This window comes from Musa acuminata, chromosome BXJ1-3 (genome assembly GCF_036884655.1).
Source record: "Musa acuminata AAA Group cultivar baxijiao chromosome BXJ1-3, Cavendish_Baxijiao_AAA, whole genome shotgun sequence".
NCBI classification, from domain to species: domain Eukaryota; kingdom Viridiplantae; phylum Streptophyta; class Magnoliopsida; order Zingiberales; family Musaceae; genus Musa; species Musa acuminata.
Window position 1 is genome coordinate 4,367,935 of NC_088329.1, and position 14,761 is coordinate 4,382,695.

The 14,761-nt window shown below is 44.6% G+C and overlaps 4 protein-coding genes across 4 annotated transcripts; 1 reads left to right on the forward strand and 3 right to left on the reverse strand.

Moving 5' to 3' along the window:
- Positions 1–1,229: 1,229 nt before the first annotated feature.
- On the reverse strand, positions 1,230–2,836 carry LOC135636623 (mitochondrial uncoupling protein 5-like). The gene has a single exon (XM_065148493.1). It carries the CDS (start codon positions 2,344–2,346, stop codon positions 1,393–1,395), a length of 954 nt encoding a protein of 317 aa, XP_065004565.1. The 5' UTR covers positions 2,347–2,836; the 3' UTR covers positions 1,230–1,392.
- A 1,517-nt stretch (positions 2,837–4,353) lies between these two features.
- LOC135636631 (AT-hook motif nuclear-localized protein 23-like) lies at positions 4,354–6,158 on the forward strand. Its single transcript, XM_065148503.1, has one exon. It carries the CDS (start codon positions 4,628–4,630, stop codon positions 5,990–5,992), a length of 1,365 nt encoding a protein of 454 aa, XP_065004575.1. The 5' UTR covers positions 4,354–4,627; the 3' UTR covers positions 5,993–6,158.
- A 717-nt stretch (positions 6,159–6,875) lies between these two features.
- Positions 6,876–7,912, reverse strand: LOC135636636 (transcription factor AIG1-like). The gene is made up of 3 exons (XM_065148510.1): positions 7,854–7,912; positions 7,526–7,765; positions 6,876–7,442 (listed from the first exon to the last, which is right to left on the reverse strand). Exons 2-3 carry the CDS (start codon positions 7,721–7,723, stop codon positions 7,023–7,025), a joined length of 618 nt encoding a protein of 205 aa, XP_065004582.1. The 5' UTR covers positions 7,724–7,765; positions 7,854–7,912; the 3' UTR covers positions 6,876–7,022.
- Positions 7,913–12,185: 4,273 nt separating this feature from the next.
- On the reverse strand, positions 12,186–13,641 carry LOC135636640 (uncharacterized). Its single transcript, XM_065148516.1, has one exon. The coding sequence runs from the start codon at positions 13,590–13,592 to the stop codon at positions 12,615–12,617; it is 978 nt and encodes a 325-aa protein (XP_065004588.1). The 5' UTR covers positions 13,593–13,641; the 3' UTR covers positions 12,186–12,614.
- Between the last annotated feature and the right edge of the window lie 1,120 nt (positions 13,642–14,761).

The window sequence follows — 14,761 nt, forward strand, 5'->3', positions numbered from 1 at the left end:
AAACTACACTTGTCTTGTTGCACATTATCTATCGCATAATGCAGGAACCAGTGACCACCAAATCAAATGTGAACGTTGAGCAAGTTGAGCCATTCGTTTGTACCATCAAGTTCAGGTGATCACCCACAACAATCAAAGTGTAATTGATCTCTAATCTTGTGGATTTGGAAGCTATGTAAATGACAAATTTGTGTACTAAAGCTGAATTGTTTGCTAGGGAAGCTTTAGACACACAAAGTGAGCACTCATCATGTCAATATAAACAGAGCTGCACATGTAGATGACACCAACCTTGTCAAGATCATGGGCAAGTGTGCATACTCCACTAGAGCTTAGTGGAGAATTGAGTCTCTAATGTGTACATCAATTAATGGAATAAAAAACTAGACATAAAAACCTAAAGAGCACGCATCCATGCTTTCCTCTTGTGTGTGTTCTTGAACACTAGCACTACCACAACAAAAAGATGGAACCCTACACGATTGAGGATGATTAGTCATGCATATTACTAATGTCCTTGTTAAGAAGATAACATCAACTTGCAGAATCGCAATAAAGAAAGTTCATCTGATGGTAGAATCACACTAAAAAGCTGCAAAAAAAGGCAGGTTCATAAACTAGAGGTAACAAAGAGAAAACAATACCCCACGACAAGTCATGGCTTCCACAAGCATCAAATGTTATTTAGTGATCTCCTCCTTCCACTTTGCAGATCTGAAGACATTTGGCAAACCAATATATATTTATTTATGCCAGTATAGTTAATCTTAGTTAGTTGACAATGACAGAAAGATTAGAACTTTAACTGAGTTCTTTCTTGCAATGGTAAAATTCCAAGATTATTAAATATTTGATATTCTAATATAATAATTTTCCATAGTCATGATTAATTATAATCAATTTGATTAAATTTAATAGGTGAGATATAGTAGGACTATATATAAATGACTATATATAAATATGTATATATATATGTATATATGTATATATATATATATATCTATATATATGTATACATATATATATATATATACATATATATATATATACATATATATATATATATACATATATATATATATACAAATATATATATATATACATATATATAGTTCCAATCAAATTTAGACTGCAGTGGTCATATATGAAGAGAATCTCTGACATCTCCTTTGATAATTAAAATCACACAATCCTCACAAAGGAAAGCATATTAATCACTTATTAATGGTAATTAATGATACATTACGGATTCAAAGGCACCAAAATAGAATTAATTCTACCAAACTATAGACCAGTAACGAAAACATCATTTTAATCATCATCATCGTCATGTGTTATGGTTCGTATGCTATGTTGTCCATTCGATCGAGATCGGAGGGCAGTGAGGAGAGCTTAGAAGTCCTCGAGGAGTTTGCGGATCTGCTCGAGGGTGATGAAAAGAACGACGGTGTACGGGCCTTGGCGAGACACGGTGGGGACGAAGCCCTTGAAGAGCGCCATCGGTCCCTCCGCCCTCACCGTCTTCAGGGCACAGTCCGCCGCCCCGGCGTATGGCGGCTGGGTCCCCGGCTCCACCTTCATGTTCATCACCCGCGTCTTCACCACATCTACCGGGTTCGACGCCGCCGACGCCACCAACCCCGCGACCAGGCTCGCCGCCACGTGCGTCCCTAGCCCGTCCGCCCCCGCCCCGCGCCGCCGCAGGATCGCCTCCTTTGCCTGGTCGTACGTCGCCAGCTGCGACGCAGTCACGATCATCGCCCGGTTCACCGTCAGCGACGACCCCCGCCACAGGCTGCCCACCCCCTCCTGCCGCGCCATCCGCTGGATAGCGTCCAGAACGCTCCGGTAGTTTCGGCGCTCCGCTGGGGGAAGCCGCCCGTCGGCTTGCATCCGGACCATGGCCACGTCCGCCGGGTTCCCGACGGCGGCGCCCACCCCGCCCGCCAAGAGGCCCGCGGCCACCTTTAAATGGATCGGAAGGGAGGCGCCGTCGCCGGCAGGGGACCACTTCTTCTTCAGCACGTCGTAGAGGCCAAGCCGGGTGGTGGAGTAGAGCGACTGGCGGAGCATAGTGGCGGAGACACCGGTGAACAGGGCAGCGACGCCCTCGGACCGCAGGATCTGCGCGCCCACCGCTATCGGCCCGAGGCGCTTGGGCGGAGGCGTCGTCACGGCCGGGCGATGCGGTAGGGAGGCGGCTCCGGCGCCGCTCTGGAACGCGACGGCGGGGCCGAGTGTCTCTCCCTGCAGCTGCATTCGGACCTTGATGAGGTCCAGCGGGTGGGTGCTGCACCCGGCGACGACGGCCGCGATGCCTCCCTCCACGAATCCTTTCAGACTCATCTCTCTCTTCAATCAATCAACAAAAAGATGGTCCTTTTGGCGGGCAGAGACCGACGAGACCTCGCCTTTGGAAGCAGAAGGCGGAGAAGGGAGGCACCTTTGCGAGTGCTTTCGATGCTTGATCTCAGTGTAGACGAGGCGACGAGGGACGAAGCAACTCAGAGACGACATACGCCGAACTCCAAGGCCGAGTCGGAGAAGGGGAGCCCGCTACTTATAAGAGGCCAAAAAGGCGAGCGAAGGGAAGGAGCGGTGGGAGACGAAGCCAGTAAAGGAAAGGGAAGTAGAAATAGAAAGAGAGAGGTTGAGACGGGTGGCGGACTCCCCGGCGGAGGAAGAGCCCGTCGCTATTGGATGCGTTTAAAACCATTCGTCGTAGTAGTAGCATCAACTCATGCTCATGCGATTCTTCGCCCGTTGGATCAGGTGATAGATCGAGATCGAACGGTCGAGAAGGACAGTTCCCAACTTCCGCGTACGAGGACTCCTTCAAAACTCACCGTTCATCTTACTCATACTACTCATCTCGACTGTTCATTATCTTTTCATTTAAGAGATGAAAATTAATTATATGTAAATAAAATTAGGTTCTTAAGATTTATGTACATTAAAAGTTGAGGTTATCTATCTTGTGACATATTCCGGTAGAGACTATCTATCTATCCCTCGAGACTCTTAGGCCATCGACTAAAGCCAAAGCATACCATGAAACATTATTGCATGAGTGATTAACCCTCCTTGTATAATCTCTCACGTAAATCCTAAATAATCGACAACTAAAAGTATATCAAGAAAATAAATATAAGATTCGTACTATTCAGCACTTTCTATTTATACATATGAAGAAAATTAATTCTTTTTCTTGAATCGATTATAAGATCGTAAGTTATCCATACTCAATTATTAACTTTCCTTATATATTCTCTTACATAAATTTTAAATAATTCACTTTTTTTAACTTAAATATTTTTTTATTATTTATTTAAAAGAATATTTATGTCAATCATAAAATTAGGGTTAGTCTCACATAAATATGATATACAATATTGATGGCTTGGATTTTAATAATCATGAAGAAAGAAAGAGAGAGATAGATATAGAGAGAGAGAGAGAGAGATCTCGTTAATAAAAGAAATGGATTTGAGGACCAAAATGAAGATGAGCAGAGAACGACTGATGCATTCCAACAAACAAAAACGAGTTTGAAGATTTTGGTGACTACAAAAGGATCCATCGTAATCAATAATTTATATGCATGTGCTATTTAAGTCTTGTCTATTATATTAGATAAAATATTTGTTTTATATCATTCAACAATTGATTTTGGATTGGATTAGTGTCATTACTATTAATATTCTGTCACTTTCCGAATAATCAATTATGTTTAGAATGCTAATTGATATTTATTATTTTTGATATTTTTTTTATATATTTTTAAAGTAATTTTAATATTATATATTTTTACTATATAAAATGTTAAATCATTTAATATCTTTTAAAATTAAACATGTAGTTCGATCAATTGAACCCGTAAGCTCGGGCGCGAGGATTTACGAGCCTTAGTTTTCATACTCATAATTAAGGACTCATAATCGAGGTGCATGATTCAGGAACGAGTTTGTTTGATGTGTGACCTGTAGGTTATTTTATCTTTACGGAGCATGTAAACTCTGAAAAGCACCGTTAGAGAGATATGAATTCTAATGCCGAACAATTCTATCTCTTCGACTTTGCTTTGTCACGTAGCTTAGATTTGAGATTGATGATAGATCTGCTGTCATCTCACCGGTGGACCCAATCTTCAATCCAGTGTCTCCGAAATCATTGCATGAACTCACTCCACATATTACGATACGATGCCTCAGTTGACCCCAGAAAAAGCACGCCGCAACGCAATACAGAAGACGGCCTGAGGCTGAATCGTGTTCATGCAGCCGTGTGTTAGTGCTTCGCAATCATACTGATCAAAGCCTCCGTTGCTCAACCCTACGACTAGTAGAAGGAAGCATTAGAGCTTAACTTCGCACGGCAGGATAAGAAAGAAGGCGATGATACCTCAGGCCACGAAATCATGGAGTTTGTGGAGCAGTCCATGATCTCATTTTGTTTCAATTTTTGCTTTTGATACTTCAAATCAGATGCAATACCTGAAAACCTAATAGTAGTAAGTTTTTCTGTCGATATGAATTAGATAGAAAGAAATGGATCACGTTCTTTCTTCTTCCTCCGCGTCAAAAGATGTGGGCGGGCGGAGCAGCTTTTGTGCATGCAGTAGCAGCTGATGCACAAGGTCACCAGCCCCACCACGGTCATCACTTTGCCAGCCCGGAGTCTGACAGGCTTGAGCGGTCATGTTCAGCACAAACACGTCCATGTCCCTCTCCAAGTTTCCATAACTCCAGTTGGAAGTCTCCTGTATCATCACCCTCCCATCTCACCCCTCTCAAGAAACAAGGCAGTGAGGAGCTCCAGACACCAACAGGCGAGGAGACCGTCAAGCATCAGCACCTTTTCTTCTCCTCTTCTCTTCTTCCTCCATTCTACCTCCTCAATCTCTTCTTCCACTAACTCAAATTCATCTATCTGTATGTTCTTTGATAGCTTCTTGGACAACAACATGAAGAACAAGGACAGCAGGAAAGATGTCATCCTTCGCTTTCAGCAGCACAACCTCCAACAACATCAAGGACGCCAGCAGCAGCAACTCTGGAAAGAATGCCTTCCGGACGAAGTCGTCCGCGCGAGGAGCAGTGGAGAGATCAACGAGCCAAAAGCCGACGTCGAACATGACTCGCAGAAAGCTGTGGTGGTGGTTAATGGCAGCAGCGGTACTAGTTGTGATGGAGGAGGAGATGGTGCAATTTTTGAGGCGGTGAAGCGGCGTCGAGGGCGGCCTCTAGGCTCCAAGAACAAGCCCAAGCCGCCCGTGGTGATTACGCAAAAGGCGGAGACGCCGGCGGCCATGCGCCCGCACTTGCTAGAGATACCCGCCGGGAAGGATGTGGCTGACGCGATTGCGCGCTTCGCCCGCCGCCGCAACCTCGGTCTCTGTGTCCTCGCAGGAACCGGTTCCGTCGCCAACGTCACCCTCCGCCAGTCGAACATTGGCGGGGTGCCTACGGCGGCTGCTGCGACCATCGGATTTCACGGGCGATTCGAGATCCTATCCATTTCCGCGACGTTCCTCTCTCCGGCCGTTGCGGCTCTTTCCCCGGGGATCAGCGGTCAAGTGTCGATCTCGCTGGCCGGGCCGCAGGGGCAGGTCATGGGTGGGCTGGTGGTTGGGCCGCTGTTGGCTGCGGAGACAGTGGTCATCGTAGCGGCGGCGTTCTTAAATCCGACCTTCCACCGGTTGCCAGCAGAGGACGATGCGTCGTTGTCGATCTCGGTTTTCGGCGGCGACGTCGGAGCTGCTGGTGAAGTAGAAGAGCAGGAACAGCACCTCCATCACCCAAACCAGCAGCATCAGCAACAGGAGCATCAACAGCGGTGCAACCACGGGTCAGTGGCGGCTAGTTCGTCTGAGCCCTGCGGCGTGTCCATCTCCAGTCGCCACCTATCGTCGTCAGTCATTCTGGCACCCATCTCCAGACCACCGCGGCCGTCTTCGCCGCCGCCGCTGCCGCCTTATCAATATTACTCTTAAACGCTCTAGCTGTTGTGTAGTAATCTTATTCTGTCGTTACTGCACCGGGGAAGTCCTCGAGACTCCGCTTATTTGGATTCATAGTGTCAAGTAATTGAAGTTACTGACTCAATTATTAGTCCTTTTTAGGCCAATATAAAATTGGGATGCTGCCATTTTAGTCTGAGATGGTGTAAGGGAAATTGTTGATTGAACGACCACAATCTGTGGATTTGTATTCAATGCTAAGCAATCGATATTAATATGATGGAAACGATGAATCGATAATCTCCTCAACCTTTATTCATCTCAAATAGGAAAATATTTTGATGTCTATATACTTCAGTGTTGGTTCAATAAGGCTAAGAAATATGCATGCTGTTCACTATGTTCGACAATGTCATGCAAGTGTTTGGTTGTTGTATATATATTTTTGACTGTCATGCCTTATCATTGGGAAATTAGGTCAAAGATCCATGCCTTATCATTCAAGGTGACTGTCGATCATCCCTTTTAACTGGACATTCATGCAACTTGGAGACCAGTATCAGTGCAGTGACAATGGAGAACCATACGGAATGAACGGCTGGGAAAACCAATACATTCTGCATGGTTGTCTCGGGGAACGATGAGGAACACAAGTAAGAATGCACATTAGTGTTTCATCTGATTATATAAAATGGTTTAGACTCACTGTTGTAAGGAGCTCTAGAAATGTCCAACCTTTAAAATCAGAATCAATCTGTCGAACTTGCATATGGATTGGATGGTTTTGTTGTTGTTGTTATGCAATATAAGGATAGCCAATATTATCTTTTTGAGATTAGTCTATACGTACTTAATGATTATGTCAAAGATTAACCCATAAAACTGAGACACCATTGAATCATTTGGCAAACCCATCTGAACAACTAGCTGAGATGTGATTCTTGATATGCACATTGCACGTAATTTAAGCTAAAACAGCAAACTTCTCTTATATGTTATCTACCAAGCACTTCTGACATTTCCATTGCTATCGCTACTAAAAGAGCATGCGTGGAATTGGAAACTATGTCCTATTAAACCGGGTGGACATGCGAGCCCGCTTGCAGTAGTTCTCGCCCGGACCGGCTCGGTTCGTAAGCAGGACGGCCCAGAGAGCGGCCTGCAGCGCGGACCGCCCGTCTCCTTTCTCCGCCTCGCCGACCTCCAACTCCAGCAGGCTCCGAGTTCGTCCCCCGACCGTGACCATCTCCACCCGAACCGCCCTGGCACGGACCGACCGGACCGCGCGGCTCAGCTCCCCCATCAGACCGGGCCTGTCCGCACAGCACACCCACGCTCGGACCACCCTCCCTCCGCTCTCCTCTCCGTCCTCTACCCCGACCTCGTCCCCCTCCCCGGGCACCACCACCGCCACCTCCTCCACCCTCCCCCTCAGCTCCCGCACCTGCCTCACCACCTCCCCCAGCAGCGCCGCCTTGTCCAACTGCACCCACGCGGTCGGTTAACAGAGGCCAAACTTCGATTCCGTAAAGCAAGTAGAAGCGTGGATGGATCCGTGGAACTTACTCTGGTGGCCGCGGGGAGCAGGCTCCTGAGGGTGGCGAGGTGGCCGTTGATCCGCTGCCTCCGTCTCCTCTCCGCCTCGCTATGGCTTCTGATAGCTCGCACCTCTGCCGCCGTTCTCGTGCTCAGCGTCGTCGAGTCTCCGCCGCCGTTCTCCATCCTCGTCTCCCGCACCGCCTTGCCGGTCTCCACGGGCAACATTCTACCAACCCACGTACCGAATCTCCACTGTCACTGCCGCTGCTGCGTGGCAGCCAAATTATGAGAGGGTCACATACATGGAAGGGAAGCATTCAAGAAGGCATTAAAGAGGAAAAGATGCAGCACTAACCAAAAGATTCAGGTGAATCTTCTGCTTGATCCTCTGACCACAGGTGGGAGGGTGGCGATGCGGCTGGTGTTCATTTGGACGAGGGGCGGGGGGTTTAAAAAGAGGAGGGAAAGCTGCCTACACCAAATTCCCACTTAAGTGGGAGCCTAAGTAACATTATTTGTTCGGTGGAAAGAGAGGTGCAGGCTATGGTTTAGGGTGGCGGTGATCGTGATGACCCGGGGGCGGGGAGGGGACAGATGGCATCACGAGGACGGGGTTGGGACACTACTTTGGCGGTGTCGGATTGCCGGAGGCGGAGGGGGCCATCTTTTGGACGTGCCGGTCCGGCAAAAGTTGGTACTGCAGAGGGGTCTCTCCATTTTTGTTTCTTGTAGCTTTTTTGACCAATCCCAACGTCGGAGGCACCGCGGTGGGGTCCACGAGACGATCTTAACCATCGATCTCATCTTTCTAACATTGGGCAGAATCTAACCACGCTCGAATAGGAATCCATCGAGCTAGATCTTTACCCAGTAGATCACTGTTATGGTCTACCGACACCTCTAAGTCGACACAACAAGCTCCAAAACTGACAGCCGACTGCAACAAATGGCAGTCGAGTTCTTCACAAGGTTCTCGCGGCCTTTCTTCCATGGACGGAGTCTCGTGTTGCAGCAGCTCCCTTCTCTGCCTCCGTGCCAAGAGTAGGCGAGCCACTCGGAGAGGCAACATGGGGGGTACTCGAGGGGACCCTCCGTTGATGAGCGAGGGCATACTCGTACGATCGACCACATGATGCATCTTGACCGAGAGTGGATTGTTTACGCAGACAGGAGGTGCAATGGATCAGCAGAGAGCACAACACTTGCACAGCACCTTTGCTTCACTTCCCATGCAACTAATATGTTCACTAGGGGTTTACAAGGCCCACAGGTGCGTCGCAGGTGGAAGGAGGTTGACGTGCAAGAGTCCGGAGGAACTCAAACTTCAAAGCTTGACACATAGTCTTCTCTCCGGCCAACGTAGAGCCCAAGGTGACCACCTGTCTCTGACTCACCGAGAGGGCGTTTTGAACGTAACCTTTCTGTCTCTTCCTGGGGATGCATGGAGCAACAACTTCTGATGCCTGGGACCGATGCCAAACCCATACTCACTGCTGCTTCTCATGAACCTATTAGGAGGAATCATGACGCACAGCCTGTGGACGGGGAGAGGTGTCGCGCTACAGTCCCATCCATGTCCATTTCCTGAGGCGCTCCGGCCTTGTGACTTCTCTCCGCCTGCTCGATGCAGCTGCAAATGACCCGACCCAGCAGAGACTAAGACAAAAAGCTTCATGTCCTTGAAAAGAAGGAAGCTCTCTCTACCTATACGAATGCATACGAAATGATTCCATGTGCTGCTGTAAAAAGTCATCTTTGAGCTCATGCTTAGGTTAACTACTACACTTGAACTCTCCTACAGCAAGCACACAGCACAAAGGAATCAGAATTCCACCATCCACAGGACACGGCACAAACCTCGAAGAAGCAAAGCAAACGTCTGGAACCGTCAAAGCTTGGCCTTGGTTGTTAAACCCAAACCAGCTGAGTGCAGAAGCAAGACAAGATGGGCTCGGTTTGGTGTTGTGGTGGCAAAGCTCCTTTGGAAGAAAAAGAGAAGAGAAGAAAGGAGATCGATAAGGCCTGTGGAGTCCCAGAAGAAAATGATATTATAATGAAGGGAAAAGCCTTTCTATGGATGAAAAGAGATAATCCAATGGAGTTATATCAATCAGAACTTTACTTTTATTTTTGTCCCCAGCTTGTCCTTGACGATCGCTCCCACTTTATCTTCTCAAAGACTGGACCTTGACTCTTGGAAATCTTGAATCATTATTGGTATGTGATCGATTGCAACACTGCGTTATGGGCAGAAGTAACGTTGACTCCACGTTTGACCACATTAGCATCGGTCTCCGTCGAAGGGGCACCATAATGATCCTCTTTTGAGCTGCTTTGGCAAAAAGTGATACTGAGGAGTGCCTATTTCTGCCGTATATTTTCACAATAGAAACCAATTTCTAGCGTGAGGCCATATTTAAATTGCATGATAACGTGATGAATCCTTATGGTTAGTGTAGTCATCATCATAAGTATGTTTCTTCGGAATATTAAATCAAAATTTATGATTAAATATAATTTTGATTTCATAATTTTAATACATCTGTTAAGAGCTTAGTTGGTTTTGTTTAAATTTTACGACGCGTGTCTATTCGTAAAAGATTAATCTTCTTTAAACATTTTATGATCCCTTGAAAACGGATTAAATGAAGTATTTAACTCAAGATTTTACAAATATACATTTCACTAAATATTTGATAGAAAATATAAAGTACTAAGCTTTGAACGATGGTCTTATATCGCTTCAGTCTCAGAAATCAAATGATTTCCATGTTGCAACATGTCACCAAGACTTCAATCTTTCTCATATTTTTCAAGCAGACAGGTAAGAGTGTGGTCTCACACATCAGGCAACATGATATGAAGACCTGCACAAGATAATTGTTTAATCACCTGTTGGTTTTTAATGGGATTACCAAAGAGGGGTTTCATGAACAAAATGTCTCTTAAAGTTGATCCAGCAGCAAAAGAAGAAGCTTATGACATACCAAGAAACTGGAAGATTTCCACAAATCTAGCAGTGAGCAAAGAAGCAGGTGCTCAAAGAATCAACTTCATGGGTAACACCAGATGAATAGGCAACTCCAATGTAGATTGTCTGCATCAGCAGTGTAAAAAATGGCCTCAGGTCAATTTTTATTCTTTCCAACTTGTTGACAAATCTTAGTTTGAACTACACAGTGCCAAGACAAACATCCCTAGTAAAAATTTACTCTCATCATTTCTGCACCAACATCACATTTAACTCATCAAAGTAATTTCTCATTGTAGTTAGGTACAAGGAGACAAGTTAATGTGAAGAAAATCCATGAGAACAAGAAATACAAAGGTTAAGGATGCATTCCTCATATCAAACTCTGCTTACATGCATCCTTTTAGCACTTCACTAAGACCATAAGATCCATCAACTATATCTACTGCCCTTGGTTTCCTCACTCATAAATGCATCTGGTGCACTAGGGCCTTCACAAGGCACCATTTCTGATCTTTTATCAATCTCACACAAAGAAGACTGCAGCCTTCTGTCTGTGATTTCCAAGTTGAAATGCACAATCATGTGAGCTGTTTTTTTCTTTTTACAGAAGAAAAATATAATTTTCAGACATTCTCTAGTTGGCTTGCAAAGTATATGATGACATTGGCACTTGACTATGCTCCTACATGCATTTTGACATGAGAATTAGTTACAACTACAATTAACTTTACACTGTTTCCTTGTCAAACAGAGGTTTCTGTTATTACAATTAACTTTACTGTCATTCAATTGGAAACAAAAATAATTCACAAGACTTTCACCAGAGTTATTCCATCTTCAAAACCTTGTCACAACTTCTCTTGGAACAATATTGTGAGAGGTGGACTGTTCCCTTTGCCGTGACTCAGAATTTCACAACCCAATTTGCCAACTTGGATTATACCGGCAAACCTGTTTCTCAAATGGACTGATAGTAGCTCAGTTTCAGGCTATTCAAATAATCCACCTGCATGTACATGTGAAAGCCTTTTGAAAGGTATTAAAGCATCACAGTATGGCCAAAGAAAAAACTAGGAGCATGTACAATGGCAGATAATTAACTGAAAGTAACAATTGATAAGAATTAACTGGGTTTTCTTGCTCCACCGAACATAATCAATCACTCAATCATCAAAATACGAGTAATGACACAGCAGTATACTAGTACTGTTTGGGCATTTGTCCAGACTATCTGATTAAGTACACAAATAAACAAAGATGATCATTTCAATTGAGTTGATTATATTGAACAAAGAGAAGATGAGCTCAAAATACGTACATGCAATTCAATACTGTAAGTGGTCAAACACCAATATATGAAATGAGTAATCAAATAAATGTATAATGTAGCAGTACACTGAAATTTTGATAAATCTTGTGTCAAGCAGGATTCTAAACCATTTCCTATAAACTACAATAAGATTGGATAAAGATCAATGATCAATGATCATGAGCAGTAGAAAAGGTGGACTCACACCATCTTTAGTGAAATCCAATTTTCATACTGGAAAAGAGAAGACAGCACAAAGTAATGTGCTTTGCTTATACCAACAAAGACAGTATAGAATGAGCAGAGCCACAATGGCACACCCCGATCACACAGCAGTAACAGAGTAAAACATCAAATGAATATTTAGATATGGAATACAACAATTTAAGATTGGTTTTATTCTACAACACAAGTCACCAGATTCCAAACTTCGGATCTGAATGCCAACTCTTGTACTCAAACCAGAAGGAGAAACAACGACATAAACTTTCAATCAGAAAAGTTTTACCTGTTACAAGAATTTTCCCAACCTATCCATTCCATCTGCAAACTAAGATCAAACTTCCCAACATTGTCAAACAAACAATATAGAACATTCTGTGAGTACAATCCTGCAAGATCTTTGAAAGTGTCAGCTGGACTAGCTGGTAAAGATCTTGATAGTTTACGTAAGTTCTTGGGCTCAAATTCCGGCTTTGCAGTTTACCCTTTGCAAAAAAAAGAAATCCTGCAAAATCTATTTTGGCCTCCCAAAAACTGTTTCAGATTTCGAACCTTTCATTAACACTTTGCGAAGAGGAAGCTCGATCAACAGTCCATCCCCTACTCTAATATCAGAAACTACTTCCTAGACTAATCGAACTCCCGGCCTCAGCATTCATATCCATCACTGAGCTCACCTTAGTCCCCTCAGAAGTCCTCGTCTGGGACTCTGATACCAAAACCCTCTTCCTCAAGCCGCCCCCAACCTTCTTCTTCGCCACAGCTCTCTTCATGGAACGTAAAGGTGTCACCTTTAGAGCTGTTGTCCCTCCCACCGGCGGCGTTATGGCATCCACCACTGCCGCTGTTTGCTTGGAGGGATGAGGTTGGTGGCATGGACTCATCGGATAGAAGGGCTTCGATTGGGCGTCGAGTCCTGGCGCGCCAGCTGCAGCCCCATCGGAGAACCCCAGTGGAAAGAAGCCCCATGAGCAATAGTACATGTCAGTATCCGGGACCACAGGTGGCTCCGCTTGCAAAGGAGCGGCGTGGAAGGCCCGCCGGCAGCTGGGACATCGGAGGTTCTTGCCCTCGTAATCGCAGCTATACTTGTGAAGGTAGCAGCAGGAGGGGCACGCGGTCCAGAACGTAGGGACGGGGCGCTGGCGCGGCAGGGCAGCAGTAGCCATGTCGAGCTCGGCGTCGAAAAGGGCCTTCTTGGAGGGGTCCGAAAGGACGGCCCAGGCATCGTCAACGAGCTTGGCGGCGGATAAGGCGATGTCGAGATGGTGGCGGACGAGGCTGAGAAGGAGCGCGAGGCGCCGGTACTGGCTGCGGACAGCGGAGGGGTGACGGCCGGCGGGGGAGGACGGGTCGAGCTGGAGGACGGCGTACCAGTCGACGTGGTTGTTGACGCGGCGCTGGGAGGCGAGGAGGACGTCGGCAACAGCGATGATCTCGTCAGCGCCGCCAATGAGGGGGTCCACCTCCACCGCACGCTCCGCGAACCGTTTGCTCCCCACGAGGTCCCGCTCCCGGAGGCGCCTGTGGGCGATATCCATCCACCACGCCGCCGCCTCTCGTCCTCTGCCGCCGCCATCGATGTCCATCGCTCGACGTGTACCGAGAGGAAAGCTTTGCACTCAGGTCGGTCTTCTAAGGGTAAAGATTCAGTTGGGTGATAAAAAACCAAACATAGTTAATAAGAAATAAAATATATTTAAAAGGTTTAACATCACATGTTATTTAAATTTGATATATGTCTTAAGTACTAAATTTTAATTAAATATTTTAAAAAAGAGAAAAAAAATTATAATATTCAAATTTATGATCTAAAAGTTTAACAATTAGGAAAGAATTTAATTACAAAAAAAAAAATCTTATTGGAGCTGAATTATTGGGGCCATTATATTCTTTTCACCACAAGTCTTCCATTCCTTCATCACCCATGTAATGGGTTCTACTCCTACTTGTAAAAGAGATGAAGAGGGAATTTTAGGTGTCAATCAATCTAATTTTCTTTTGGTGACTTTCATGTTTAGAAACATCAATTAGATATTATTTGTTTTTATATTTTTAATAATATTGCATATTTGAATCAATCTAATCTTATTAAGTTGTGGGTCAAACAATATATGTTTCTGAATGTTTTAATTCTTAGCAACTATGTATGCTCTTCTTAATCATTCTTCCGATTTATATTCTTGTACTCTTATTGATAATCTTTGAAGGTCATCCATCATCTTTTATATTACTCCGTTTCCAATTTTTATTCATTGCGTTACATATAAAAATTATTTTCATGCTTAAAGAAGTCCTAAGATTGCATTCAAGTTAAGTTAGGGAAGTTTGTAGCTAAGAAATGAGCACAACAATTACATGACTCCATATATATATATACATATATATTTATTATATATATATATATATATATATATATATATATATATATATATATATATATATATTTGTTGACACACGCGAAAAGGTCGTTGACATGTTGAGATAAACATGACATAACATGGTGCAAGCATGATGGAACCATGTCAAATGATGGGTCCCACACGTAACCTACTTGTGAATCTACGTCAACACCCGCATCGATTTCATGTCATCACGATAAGGACGTCGACTGTGTACATTAATAACACAGTTTATTCGGTTAAGAAGATAGTTTATAGTCTTGACATATTTAATTTTTTGTAAGTATATATGATAATATCAAAACAAGTTTTTCCCACTCTTCTTTATGTTCTTCGATCATTTATAGTACGCGATG